The sequence below is a fragment of the Pseudochaenichthys georgianus genome, chromosome 4 (genome assembly GCF_902827115.2).
Source record: "Pseudochaenichthys georgianus chromosome 4, fPseGeo1.2, whole genome shotgun sequence".
Lineage (NCBI taxonomy): Eukaryota > Metazoa > Chordata > Actinopteri > Perciformes > Channichthyidae > Pseudochaenichthys > Pseudochaenichthys georgianus.
Window position 1 is genome coordinate 2,395,823 of NC_047506.1, and position 14,808 is coordinate 2,410,630.

Genomic DNA, 14,808 nt, shown 5'->3' on the forward strand with positions numbered 1-14,808 from the left:
GAAGTTCACTTAGCTATGTGAGTATAGTGTTATAACAACTACACAAAGTACTGTCAATAATGTTTAAATACAGTATGCTGTGGTGGTCCTTTCATTTCTAGTCTGAAGATACATTGCGAGGACAGACAAGAATCATTTATCAGACAAAACAATTTATTTGAAAAGAAATAACATAGCATATTAAAAATAAAGAACACTTTTTTACAAATGCAAATGGTAGTACAATAACTTTTTTGCTTTTTATAATTTTCTGGAATGAAAAAATAACACATTTTTCAATCGATTTGGCGATGTAATAACTATTGTGTTCCAGTAATCACACCATCCTGTCCTGCCAAGTCACACTGCCCTCGGGAGAGTTGAAGAAAGTGCAGAAAGCCTCCCTCACATTACAGGCATCTCTTCTCACTGGTGCCATGTGTCTACCCTGCTGCTCTGCCTCATCCAGCAACCTCTGGTTTTCACTAGGGGCAAGCAGGAAGTCGTGAAGGATGCATCCTGCCACCACTAGCGTGTCTACGTTTTTCGGTAGCAGGTTGATACGGCGAGGGAAGATTCTCCACCTGGAGGCCAGAATGCCGAAAGCATTTTCCACCACCATCCTTGCTCTTGACAGTCTGTAGTTGAAAATGCTCTTTTGATGAGTGAGGTTCTTTCTGGGGTATGGTCTCATGAGGTATGGCTTGAGTGGGAAAGCTGCGTCACCCACCATGACGAATGGCATCTCACCCAGGTGAGCGGCATCAGGTAGAGAGGTGCTGGTTGGAACATGAAGAGTTTTGGTCTCCATTCCTTTCCCCAAATCAGATCCGGCATACGTCCCACCATCACTTGTTCTTCCGAAGTCCCCCACTTGAATGACTCGGAACCTGTAGTCAGCATCAACAAGTGCCATAAGCACTATGGAAAATGTCTTCTTGTAGTTAAAGTATTGACTTCCAGACAGTGGTGGTGCTTGGATGACGATATGCTTTCCGTCTATTGCTCCCAGGCAATTTGGGAAATTCCATTTTTCCCAGAAACATTGTGTGACCTCCTTCCATGTGTCTTCTGTTGGCCTGGGTAGGAACCTCTCCATCCTTATCTTCTCAATGGCTGCATACACTATATGGACAGAGTTTGTCACAGTAGAGCATCCCAGGCGATAGCTGAATGCTAGGCTGACCAGTGAGTCCCCGGAAGCCAAGTATCTGTGAAGGGAAAAACAAGCAAAGAAAAATGTGTGAAATCATTTTATTAATCTGAATCTATTCTTTATTTCAGTTGACGTCTGCAAGGCGAGGTGGAAGTCACTGAGGGATGCCTTTGTCAAAAACAATTTATATAATTTTGCATGAAATTAATGAAGTCTTTCACAATAACAACTTTGTAATTTGTCATGATGTATTGCAAAGGGTATGGAAGAGTGTATATTAAATTACATAAATATGTTCCTATTGCATAAATTAATCCCAAGAAAAAAGCTTAAAATGTTTTCCATGCTGTTGTTTCTTTTCATATAGTTCAAAAAGCAGCTTGGGGAATCCTTCTCCAGTTGACATGGAGATATCATTTACACCAGATTCGAGAATTACATCTGCATCTCCAGCCCCAATACATCCAACCCCACCACCTAGAGCCCCACTACCTCCAACCCCACCACCTAGAGCCCCACTACCTCCAACCCCACCACCTAGAGCCCCACTACCTCCAACCCCACCACCTAGAGCCCCACTACCTCCAACCCCACCACCTAGAGCCCCACTACCTCCAACCCCACCACCTAGAGCCCCACTACCTCCAACCCCACCACCTAGAGCCCCACTACCTCCAACCCCACCACCTAGAGCCCCACTACCTCCAACCCCACCACCTAGAGCCCCACTACCTCCAACCCCACCACCTAGAGCCCCACTACCTCCAACCCCATCACCTAGAGCCCCACTACCTCCAACCCCACCACCTAGAGCCCCACTACCTCCAACCCCATCACCTAGAGCCCCACTACCTCCAACCCCACCACCTAGAGCCCCACTACCTCCAACCCCACCACCTAGAGCCCCACTACCTCCAACCCCACCACCTAGAGCCCCACTACCTCCAACCCCACCACCTAGAGCCCCACTACCTCCAACCCAACCACCTAGAGCCCCACTACCTCCAACCCCACCACCTAGAGCCCCACTACCTCCAACCCCACCACCTAGAGCCCCACTACCTCCAACCCCACCACCTAGAGCCCCACTACCTCCAACCCCACCACCTAGAGCCCCACTATCTCCAACCCCACCACCTAGAGCCCCACTACCTCCAACCCCACCACCTAGAGCCCCACTACCTCCAACCCCACTACCTAGAGCCCCACTACAGCCAACCCCACCACCTAGAGCCCCACTACCTCCAACCCCACCACCTAGAGCCCCACTACCTCCAACCCCACCACCTAGAGCCCCACTACCTCCAACCCCATCACCTAGAGCCCAACTACCTCCAACCCCATCACCTAGAGCCCCACTACCTCCAACCCCACCACCTAGAGCCCCACTACCTCCAACCCCACCACCTAGAGCCCCACTACCTCCAACCCCACCACCTAGAGCCCCACTACCTCCAACCCCACCACCTAGAGCCCCACTACCTCCAACCCCACCACCTAGAGCCCCACTACCTCCAACCCCACCACCTAGAGCCCCACTACAGCCAACCCCACCACCTAGAGCCCCACTACCTCCAACCCCACCACCTAGAGCCCCACTACCTCCAACCCCATCACCTAGAGCCCCACTACCTCCAACCCCACCACCTAGAGCCCCACTACCTCCAACCCCACCACCTCTGGTACCCACAAAGAGGCAAAGGCCCTCTAGGTCCCGTAGCCCCAGGGATCCCATTTCCGCAGCAGCGGTCCACGTTCCACACGGGACCAAAGGAGGAGGCCACAGAGCACAGACCTGGGAGAGCAACGGTTGTCTCTATTACAGGAACCTCCAGCCAAAGCACACATGCCAGAGTCAGAACTGGAGGAGTCCTACCACTTCGCTCTGAGTCTTGTGCCCATTTTACAAAGACTGGACAAAGACTATAGTATTTTAAACACCCTCCATAACCTGGAAAACACCCAGCACCAACATTGGCAGCCTATTGATCATCCCCCCATGGCACAGCATTCAATTCACACCTCCAGGCCAGTAGCCTTTCGGCCAAGTGTACCACAACCCCCACAAGGCCCATCAGCACCTATAGGGCCATTAACACAAATGCTGTGGCTCATATTATGAAGAGTTGTAGTACTCAAATTGTTGTAAATAGTTTGTTTGTTGAGTTAAGTTAAGTTCCAAATGTTTTTTGGGTGAAATTGTTATAATTAAAACGTTTATTAAACTTGTGGTCAGTGATTTATTGCCTCTGAAATGTGCATCTTACCTCAGTGCAACAGCCAGTCTCTGCTTGGGTTCGATGGCAGCTCTGTAATTTGCCGATTGTCTGGTCAGTTCAGGGCCGAGGAGGGACAGCAGTTCATCCATCTGCTCTGCACTCATCCGAAAATATCGATGATGTCTGTAACGGAGGTGATCTCTGCGCCCATCGATCTCGGCCTCCGTTACGGGTAATATAGCACTAAAAACATTGCATGGGAATATATGTAATTTATGTAACTAGTTTGTCTGTCTCTGTTTCCTGGTTTCATGTTCAAAGTGTTCCCCTTCCCCCCTGTCTGTGGCTGTTGAGTGTGTGCACCTGGTGCCCTGTGTTGCCTCCCCCCCCCCCCACCTGTGTCTAATTGCTGATTAGTGTGTGTATTGAGGGTATGTTGCCCCGTCTGTTTTGAGGCTGGTCGTGTGTGTGAGATCCCGGTGGCTGCAGGCTGTGCCCACGTGAACAGCAGCAGGATTGAGGCTGTGTGTGTTGTGTTCATGCTGCAATAAATGCCCACACCGGGTTATATGTGGGACGTGCTGCCTCTGCCTCCTTGCTTGGTCTGGGCCGCTCAATTGTCAGCTTCACAATGTCGTTGGCTGTCCAGCCTCAGCTCAGCCACGAGGTGATGGAAATCACCTTGTTGTCTCCTTTGCTGGTTGAGGGGGTGCACCCAAAACCGGTTCCTTCTCCTCCCCTCATCCCTCTTCTGTAGTCATCATCATCATCTTTATTTAAAGAGACTCTTGGTCCATTATTACAAAACATCCAACACTCAAATATAAATTAAAAAAAGGCAGCCATACCAATGTGTCCACAGAGGTGCCTGGTATCGTACAGCAGCACTGAAACACGGATTTGAAAGCAGCATAATGACAGAGTTATGAGAAACATTCAATCGACAGATTAATTTGTACATCAGATTTCTCAAGAGAGCATGGAACGTGTTGACTCGTGCATTACAGAACATTTCACTTGCACTGCACCACCTTGGTTTTCTAAGCAGTATACGCAAACAGTCATTATATGCAACCTGGAGCTTCCGGAGGCTCGCCTTCTTATACTTGACCACAAGGGGGCAGTATAGAGAGGAGTGCAATACGCTCTAAAGAGGTTCACCTTAACCTCATCTGAACACCAAGAGAATTTTCTAGCCAACATGCTAGCTTGTAAGACACGCCGCTGTCTATACATGTCATCATCATCAGCCATTTCATCTGTGAGGATGAGTCCCAGATACGTAGTGTTACAGCAAACAGACAGCACCTGTCCTGACAGGCAGAATGTTGGAAAACAAAGGTTCTTATCCCCTGTCGCTCTGCAGATCATTACAGCGCTCTTCTTAGCATTGTATTTAACGTCAAATTTGACTCCGTAATCAGAACAAACATTTAGCAACTGTTGAAAACCCGCACTGCTAGGAGAAACAATTGCCAGATCATCGGCATACATAAGATGGTTTACAATCACATGACCAATCACACACCCTGTTTTACAGCCACTCAATCCTCTGATAGATCATTCATATAGATATTTAAAAGGCGCGGTGAGAGGAGCCCCCCCCGGCGGACTCCATTACCAACACCACATGGCGCCGAGACTGCATTCCCCCATTTGATCCGCATGCTCTGGTTGGCATAGCAATAAGCCAGGATCCTAATTATAATGTTAGGCACACCTCTTTGTCTCAATTTTAAAAACAGTTTATGATGGTTAACTCGGTCAAAAGCCTTCGAGGCATCAATGAACCAATCAGAACAGTGGAATTCTGTCTTCTATATGTTTCTACCATTTCCTTCAAAGCATAGATGCATAGCTCAGCACCATGCTTAGCCTTGAAGCCAAACTGGTTATCTGAGGTACATAAATAAGAACATAATCTATCTAACACAATTATTTCCAGGACTTTGGATAACACACTGGCTAGAGCAATTGGTCTATAGTTATCCAAGCTCCCTACCTTGCCCGCTCTGTCCTTAATGACAGGCACCAAGGTAACAGTCAACATGGAGTCTGGCAACATACCATGAGTCATGAGGCCGGTAAAACAAATGCCAAGAAGAACTGCAACCTTCGGGCTTGCCAGTTTGAGGTGCTCTGCAGTGATTGGGTCAGAGCCGCATGCTTTGTTATCAGCTCGCTGTGCAATTGCTCGATAAACCTCTTTAGCTGTGATTTAGCTGTAGTCTTTCCAGTAGGAGAATAAAGGCCAGCGTTCTCCTTACCTTTACAGGCACTGTGTGTAAATTATATAGAATAATTATGATGATGAATGCATTTTTTTACCACTAAAATACAGCAACCCATCTTTGATTCATGTTGTTTTTAACTGGACTATTACAATTATTATTAATTATGTCTGTAGTCTACAACACAACAAAATAGGAAATAACAACAATAAACACGATTTAAACAGACACAAAAATAAACTTACTTTCTTGTAGAAGTACAAATGTCCAGGAAATATGGCCAAATCAACAAGAACTGCAAGCCGGCATGCACGACGCTCCGCTTCCGTAATGCTTCTGAAACACTCGTGAAACGCGCCCGGTAGGGTATGACGCCGGAGGAGGCCGGACCAAAACCGCGGTGCAGCCGTAACGCGGTGCAGCCGTAACACGCCGCAGGCGGACCCGGTGGAAACTAGGGGTTAGTGAGTGAGAAAATGTTTGGAAAAGTTTTATGTAAAGGGTATTTCTGTTCAATTCTGAAAAACGCAGGAAATAAATCAGAATCCCTTTATTAGTCCCACAGAGGGGAGATGTGCAGCGTTACAGCAGGAAAGAGCCACAGACAGCTTAGTGTTGCATATCTTACATGCGTTAAAAAGTTATAATATAATAAACAATATGCTAAAAACTATATAGCGTGTAAGTGAGCATGAGAGCAGCTGATATGGCCAATCCAACCCTATAATTCACCTTGAAAGACCCCCTGCTGCTGTCACCAGGGATAACAGCGCAACAGCACACATCCAGAAGAGGCCCCGTGGTGAGGTGAGAGGATGTGAAATGAGGGAGGAGGTAAGAAAACTAAGCGAGAGAAAGTTTGGAAGGAAAGGTGGAGAACAGAACGGTAATCCCTATGATTCACGTCTGCATTCAGACAGAGCCAGAGGTCTGCAGCTACCCGGGGCATCAATCAGATGAAGGTGGGAGGACGAGGGAAAAGGACAGGTGCTGAGAGAGAGGACATTTGGGGAGGGTGGAAGTAGGAGGTGTGTGTGTGTGTGTGTGTGTGTGTGTGTGTGTGTGTGTGTGTGTGTGTGTGTGTGTGTGTGTGTGTGTGTGTGTGTGTGTGTGTGTGTGTGTGTGTGTGTGTGTGTGTGCGCATGTGTGTGTGCGCATGTGTGTGTGTGTGTGTGTGTGTGTGTGTGTGTGTGTGTGTGTGTGTTGGGCAATATGAAATTGTCAGCACTCTTAAAGTCAGAGAACAGCACTTTCCTTCCATCAAGCATAAAGTCATTCTATCAGATCCCCAGTGGCCGTATTTATATCACATGCCCTTCCCACACAACACTGGCAGCGCTTACACTACAGTTAGCATTTAAAGAAAGTATGAAAGTTTGTTGAGAATGGTAAAAATAAATAACCTGAGCCCATAGACTGAATAACTAGACGGGTCAGCCACCGTGAAATCACCCCTTGGTTCTGTGGTGAATGTTTGGAAACCTTACATTTAGAATTTTCTCAGTTTTTCTGGAACCACAGATAAGAAAGAGTTTGGTGATAACTCTATGGGTTTACCACATGTTCACCACATATCCAGTGGCGATCCTAGAGGCTGTGGGGGCCCTAGGCAAACATTCACTGGGGGCCTCTCGAAGCAGCTTTTCATCACCGCGCACAGCCGACAGCCCCCCCCCCCCCCCGGAGCGGAGCAGCGCAACTGAAATTATTAGCTTTTGATGGCGCGCTATGCATGGGGACCCCTTGAGGGGGTTACCCGACATGTCGTTGCAGTAAATTAAAGGGTGTTTCATGTTGTCGTTGCTGTGGACCTTCTTAATCTACCTTCTTTGGGGGCCCCCTTCTGGTCCGGGGCCCCAAACTGCCTGTTCGGAAGGTGCGCCCCTGCACATATCCATAAACTGTGTATTAGAAGTGTCTATGAAGTCACCAAGACGTCACTCATTGGTTCATTGACTACTGTTTTGAAGCCTTGAGTTTGGCATTTTGGCCATCGCCATCTTGTTTTTATGGAACCAGAAGTAAAAAAGTCACATGTTGGTCCATCCATAGACTTTGAATTGTAGATGGTTACCTTGATGTCACCCATTCAACTGTAGTCCAGCAAAATCAAGTTTGGCATTTCGGCTAGACTAGAAGTGAGAGGCAGAGCTTAGTATAACCAAATGCTGCAAAAATATTTTTTTAGGCAAACAAAATGCTACAATAAACTTTCATTTTCAGTTTTAAGAAGGAGACCATCTAAACTGGACAACGCCGTGGTAGAGACCTGTCAAAAACTGGGTAGTCTCGATGAATTTATCTCGATCATTTATCAAATGAACCTCATGCTGTACTAAAGAAGACTTCAAACTAACAATTGAGGCCATGAGCTCATTGGTGATTTATCAAGTGAGGTAAAGGGTAATTTTTTCATAGACTTCTTTTTGCAGTAGTAGAGCTACAACGATGTCAACAAAACGACAAGCGATTCGAAACTGACAAATCAAGACATTTAAAGATCAACTTACGATGGAAATTTTTTGAGGCACTTCAACATAAATTTCACTTTCAGACCTGGACGTTGCCGCTTCCCTGAGACGTCAGCGCGAACACGTGCCAGGGTGGAATACAATGGCTTTCAGTCAGCAATTTAAAAAGCACTTGTTACGCCACACTCCGTGATAAAAATACAGTATCAGGCCGTAAATCCGTACGACCTTTCAAGAAAAAGAGAAGCTTTGAATTCTCAACAATGGGAAAGTGCTGATTCAAAGCTGAAATAACTTTTGCTCATCAGGGTGACAATTGGACTCCTAGGCAAGGATTTAACACAGGAGAAAAGTCATCAGAGAGCGAGGACAGATCACCTTGCTGAAGGGAAGGCAGGCAGTCCGGCTCATTTGATGACAGAGATTACAGAGAAGCCTTGCAGACCAGAAAAGGAAAGAGCAAACACATCCGAAGAAAGGGGAGCTTATCCACACACTTCACGGTCCATCAGCGGATTTCATTCCAATAAGTGAATTGCCCCTCTTCTAGTATTTCCAATCGATTTAATATACTGTGCTCGGGGGTCCAGGGGGGCTTTTTGGAGACAATGAAATCCTGGGCCCTGCGCCTGTTTCCAAAGGGGCTATAGATTATGATGAATATGTGATGCCCTATCTTCACCAGGCAATCAAAACCACTCGAAGAACCGCCTCCTTGTCGAGCCTGAAGACCCTTGACGCTGAAGTCATTTTCCACCTGCTTTCGTGTTCATGCGAGCGGGAGGCGGCTCTTTACGGGACAGAAAATAGAGCCTCTGTGCCATGTTGCCACGTTATATACGGCCAAATTGAATCAAGCTCGGTGCGACATTGATATTATTTCAGGAGTGATACACTGTCATAAGACGCGCAGGTGATTTCTCGTTCTGCGAAAAAGTAATTTCAGAACTGAACCGTATAACAGTTTAAATGATAGCGTTCGTGCAGCAAAGACACTTTAGTGACTTCACTTCTGCTGCTTTCACACAGGGTCTGAACCACCTAATGAAACAATGAGGTTGGTGAGCGATAGAGAGTACACGATATAAGAGAGTGAGAGTGTGTGGAGAACCTGATTCTCTAATGGGCTCCATGTAATACTGTACATCCCGACACTGTGTTTCTCTGCGGGGAAACCATTTCTTCCCCATCTCTTCTTTCATTACAGGTCGTGACGTCATGACGTGATCTTGAGCTTCCTGCAGATGAGCTTTTGTGGTTATTTATCATAAATGGTATACTGAGAATGCAATAAAGCAACGTTGCCACAGTATGCTCTCATTTCCGTGACAATTTATCAGCCTTTAATGAGAGTATTGCCCTTTTGTTGACTGCTGCATGTTTACATTGGGTAACAGTCAAGTGTTATGCTTAACAGGAAATATATGAAACTGGAACCCAGGGATTTTAGCCGTCGCAGACCATTAACATGCACAAAAACCTATAACTGGTAAAAAAAATAAAAATACTGACAGTAAAAGTAAAGATAAGTAAATCAACAAAAAATAATCGACAACTATTTTTGATAACCGGTTAATCGTTAAAGTTATTTTTTAGCAAAAACAATTGCTAAAATTGTGTTTTCAGCCTCTGAAATATGAAGATGTCATGCTTTCTTTGCTTAAAGGTAGGTTAGGTAAGTTTCAGAAACCGGCTCGAGATACACTTTTTGTCATATTCCATGGAATGCTCTTAACATCCCGATAGCAATGAATATCTGAAGTGCTTTGACAAAAAATCCATAAAAAAATGTCATCTGGAGAAGCCGTAATACTGTAAAAAGTACAACCAATCGATTGGTTTGGATTGGATGGCCTACCTGCCTGTCAGCCTTCTATCGGGGCACAAACTTATCTCGTGCCCTCATTGGTCATGTGCCCGTTCGTGTGTGTTGGAGGAGGGGCTCTATAAGGAAGTGGCAGATTTTCTCCGGTTGTGTATTTTCAAATTCTAGCGATCTCGAGCCGGTTTCTCAAACTTACCTACCCCACCTTTAATTTCATTGTCAAGTTAATATATTCGGGTTTTGGAATTATAAATCTGAGCATGTCTTACTTTTTGGGTGAAAAGAACAATTATCTGCAGATCAATCCATACAGAAAGTACGCTTTAGCCCTATCGGAGATGTCATTCAACCATATTGAAATGTAGCCCTCTGAACCATACTGTACTTGGGTGAGTATGGGGCGGTGGTGGTGAAGTCGATAGGGACTTGGCTTGGGAACTGGAAGGTCACGCACTTCAAGTCCCGGCAAGACCAAGTGCTACCGAGGTGTCCCTGAGCAAGGCACCGTTCCCCACACTGCTCCCCGGGCGCCGTTCAAAATGGCAGCACACTGCTCCTAACACTAGGATGGGTCAAATGCAGAGAAATAATTTCCCCACGAGGGATTAATAAAAGTCCATCTTATCTTAACTAAGTATTATTCCTATACATTTATTCTGAGAGTTGACCATCTCTCGTATCCCTTACGCTTTAATCTGAAATCTTTACCTGGCCTCAGAACAGCAGCGGACCTCTGCCTCTGCTCAACGACCTCAATCCAGATTGTTAGATATCAAAACCTCAGATGACCCATTACTGTTGACAAGAGGCAATTAGTTAATTATTCAGCATGTCCATGTAACATAAGACAATATAGATGGATAAAGCCAGGAAGCCTGTGATGCCTGACACAGATTTCAGTCCTGGTGGATAAATGATGAGGTGGATAGAGCAAAGGATACATCTCTGTAGCCAAGAGCTGGATCAAATTACACATTAGAACCAAAGATAATCGATAACAGATCAACGCAGTGCCTATGGTGCTTTTTCCCCATCAGTATCAATTCCAACTCTAAAAGAGCAGCTACAGAGTGACATTTTAAAATTAAATTCACATGTATTAAACATGTGTGCGTCCGTGCTATCCTAATGACCTGCGTGGAGTTCATTCTCCCATCTCTCAGCAGGACAATCCATCCCTTTTCCTGCTGAAGGAGCCTGTCTCGGGGCTGAAGGGAGGGAAGGGAGTCTGTCTTGCCACAGGACTTGTCATTGTAATTTCATGGCACATTGGTCCATGATGTGGAAAAATGGTGCCCTCAAATAAATCAAAGTCAGCCGGTTTGGTGAAAGGAGACCCAGCAGATATTCTTACCTCCTTAAATCACCCAAAAAATCACCATAATATTCATGATAAGATTTGCAAAAGATAAGATAAGTCATCTGTTTTATTGCCTTTTTTTGTCTCCTGTCAATTTTGTTGGACCGTTAATTCTCTCGGTTCGACTTTTTACAAAACAACAGAAGCATTTCCTGCTGCTCTTTGACCAAGGTGACTCCTATTATCAAGTTAAAGTCATTTGAAAGGTATATAAATAAATAAAAATGACACCGAAAACTAGTTTACAACACAGCATTTGTGGCGAAAGGATGACTTGGAAAGTTGTACAAAAAAAACGGAATTGATAACGTAGCTTTAAACTTATAATACACCGCAAAATCTTACTATTAAACACATGCACGTCAATCTTCACACTATTACGCAGTGCAATCTGTAATAAATCCATGCACAATACAGATCGAGCGATTATTTGACTAATTAAAACGAAATATGCAAGTATTATTAGCAGCGTGATTACAAAAAGTGGTGATAATATTGCACAAACCTGACCAGAGGTTCCGTCCGTGTCCGATCAGCTGCAGCCTGAAACTTTGTGCTCCTCTCTCTCCTCTCTCTCTCTCCTCTCTTTCTCCTCCTCCTCCAGTGCTGCTGCTGAGCGTGGCTCTGCGCGAGGACCCGGCGCGAGGCACGCAAGCTCCACCCACTCCGGCCTCCAGAGCGCTCTCGAAACCCAACCATGCGTAAATAACTATGGTAAATTAGTCAAACATAGAATACATGTCCTGATAGGAAACATCTATCTGTGGTCCATTTTGCAGGATGTTTAACACACATTTGACACTGCACAATTCACTTTCCTTATGCCTGTGAATGTCAGCGTCAGTGCTCCCTGTGGTACCATAAACTGATAATGTTTTGCAATGAAATGTACATAAGATAAGCAGTGGCGTTTTTATATATGTACAAAAGTGGCGGGGCACAAACAACTTAGATGTATAAGCTTCTGCAGTGAGGTTCATGGCTGGTGAGGCTCTGGCACTGACTCTTCAGGTTTACAAATATTATATTTTGACCTAAATCAAAATATAATATTATTTTCAAAAGCTTTTTTTGTCTGATTCTTCGATTAATTTTAAACAGACAGTTCAACAAAAGGATACCCAACAAATGTAATTTTATCATTTAAATATTGAACTGTTCTCTCTTAGTAAGATCCCATTTTCAATAAAATTGCGGTCGAACCTTGACTTGAAGATGAAGTCCATTTGCCTATCCTTCTGGACAAAAATCTCTATTACTTTTTTGTAAAAGTCCTCCTTGTCTTCTTGTAGAATAGATTTATGATTCGAAAATAATAAAAGTAGGGTAGACATGTGGATATTATCCGGCTGAACAAAACGTGCATTTATCTAACAGGTACGTTTCCCACAGATCTTATTTTGAGCTATTTTCTGAAATCCTATGGAGAAATCTCATTGCTTTTTTGTGGAGGGAAGCCATGCGCAGCTTACTTCCTGGTTTTAGGATGCGTCTCGTCTCCTCTTCACACACCACACTTTTCGCGGCACACGTACTCACAGCCAATCAGCTCTGAATGATGTGAGATGACGTATGGTGGAGATGGCAGCACTTTGCCCCTATGGTCATTATTTTTTTGCCACACACATTAAATAGGACAATACTCTGAGCATGCGCAGTGTAGTTTTTGCAGTCACCGTTCACTTAGACAGTGAGAGGGAGGGGCATGATCGGGTTGTCCCACATGGCTCTAAACAGCTCAATAGGCACACTGTAGACACTAATTAGAAGAACACAGACTAAAACAGCAAAGTACAGACGAATCAGATGATTAAACATGATCTTAAAATATATTTAATATTTTTCTTTGCATTTTTTTGTAATCATTATTTGTAATACTTTCTGCTGACACTAGGCTGTGCCCCACCTGCCCCGAATGACCAGTCGCCACTGAAGATAAGATAAAATTGACCTTTATTAATCCCCGAGGGGAAATTCAGTAGTTGAACAGCAACAGGGTAAGAATGAAAAACAGGACAGCACAGATTCAAACAAGATTAGAGATTAATCCAATTAAAGATAAAAATACAAATTATATACAGTTAAAGGTGTGGTAGGTAAGTTTGAGAAACTGGCTCGAGATACACTTTTTGTTATATTCCATGGAATGCTCTTAACATCCCGATAGCAATGAATATCTGAAGTGCTTTGACAAAAAATCCATAAAAAAATGTCATCTGTGGAAGCCGTGGCGCTGTAAAAAGCACGACCAATCATCTGAGCCGGCCCGGGTAAAGTAACTGGATGGCCTACCTGCCTGTCAGCCTTCTGGGCACAAACTTATCTCGTGCCCTCATTGGTCATGTGCGCGTTTGTGTGTGTTGGAGGAGGGGCTCTGTGAGGAAGTCTGAAGGAAGGGACAGATTTTTTCCGGTTGTCTATTTTCAAATTCTAGCGCACTCGAGCTGGTTTCTCCAAAAGCACCTACCCCACCTTTAAGTAACTTTAAAATAAGAAATGACTTAAAATGAACATATATACATATTTGGGTCCGATATACATATTAGATATATTTACATGCATGTGTGAAAACAGTGTGTATTTTATGTCCAGTACTTGTGTCCATGTCTTTGTTTAAACTGTGTACTGCAAACTTAAACCCGGACCCTAACCCCTTATGCTAAAATCAAGATGCAGAGGCAAATATATGACATGGGGCGTACACTTAGAGTGCCATGGGGGCATAACACACGTGGGCCCTTTAACAATCTGTTGGGCGGAGAATGGATCCTTGTCAGTAATTAAGTAATTAATAAGATAGGTGCATAGGGAGGGATGCATATCTAAGGTTGTGAATACGATCCCATAAACTGTCTAACTAATATTTAATTGTGCCGCATTAGGTCATTATACCAATTATATTATCAAACTTTCAAATCATTTCTAACACTCATTTTGGTCATATACAGATATGCAACGATGATATGCTAGATAACATGTAGTCCAATGTGAAGTCTCTATTTGATCATGTGACCAGATGATACCATATAGTGTAACTTGGGCCTGCCACCTAATACTTACATCACTCAATATGCCTGTATACTGCAGGGGAAAGCATGACTGACCATGTATCTGTCTCTGTGATAAGTAGTTAATATAAGCAGTCATGTTATGCAAGAAAAGCTTAAAACCTGAGTGCTAATGTGACTTCACACAAATGACCCCTCTCTGTTTGTCCTAGAACATTAAGTTCTTGAAAGCAGCTTGTTTGTTAAAGCACCACCCTCTGTGGCCTCGTTAAAGTAACAACCCATGCTGCACCTGCACACTGTTGATGAGTGTATGCAGCTTTTCAAGGGAACTCATGCCACTTTTTTCAACCTCTAAATCAAAATGTATAAAGGACTTCCCCACAACAGCATTTCACACCATCAATTCTCTCCTCATTCATTCTTTCCCAGCCATTCCCTGGATCTCTTCCTCCCTCCATCTCTTGAACTGCCAACGCCTCCCGTCCCGCTCTGTCCTCTCCTTGCTTTTCCGGTCCATGTGGCGTGCATCAGGGGGAACCAGTGCCATCTGCTGCCA

At 44.6% G+C, this 14,808-nt stretch overlaps 2 protein-coding genes across 4 annotated transcripts in view; both read right to left on the reverse strand.

Annotated features, from left to right (window-relative positions):
• LOC117445148 (cortexin-1-like) overlaps positions 1–11,833 on the reverse strand; it is a 36,378-nt gene extending 24,545 nt beyond the window's left edge. The window contains exons 1-2 of one of the 3 annotated variants that reach the window (XM_034080590.2): positions 11,747–11,775; positions 10,590–10,676 (exon numbers count right to left, since the gene is read on the reverse strand). The gene's annotated coding sequence lies outside the window, so the exon portion shown is untranslated. Of the gene's footprint in view, positions 1–10,589; positions 10,677–11,746 lie in introns of all 3 variants that reach the window. The other 2 variants (XM_034080589.2, XM_034080591.2) reach the window with 2 other exon arrangements.
• On the reverse strand, positions 317–7,348 carry LOC139433731 (uncharacterized). Its single transcript, XM_071202969.1, has 5 exons — positions 7,342–7,348; positions 5,578–5,632; positions 3,988–4,100; positions 3,403–3,535; positions 317–1,190 (listed from the first exon to the last, which is right to left on the reverse strand). Exons 1-5 carry the CDS (start codon positions 7,346–7,348, stop codon positions 317–319), a joined length of 1,182 nt encoding a protein of 393 aa, XP_071059070.1.
• Positions 11,834–14,808: the final 2,975 nt, after the last annotated feature.

Excerpts from the sequence above, each read along its gene's own strand:
- LOC139433731 (XM_071202969.1), bottom strand. Across the intron at positions 4,101-5,577 it reads CTCCTACTGGAAAGACTACA|GGATGAGGGGAGGAGAAGGA; the intron begins GCTAAATCACAG and ends ACTACAGAAGAG. Across the intron at positions 1,191-3,402 it reads AGACTGGCTGTTGCACTGAG|ATACTTGGCTTCCGGGGACT; the intron begins GTAAGATGCACA and ends TTCCCTTCACAG.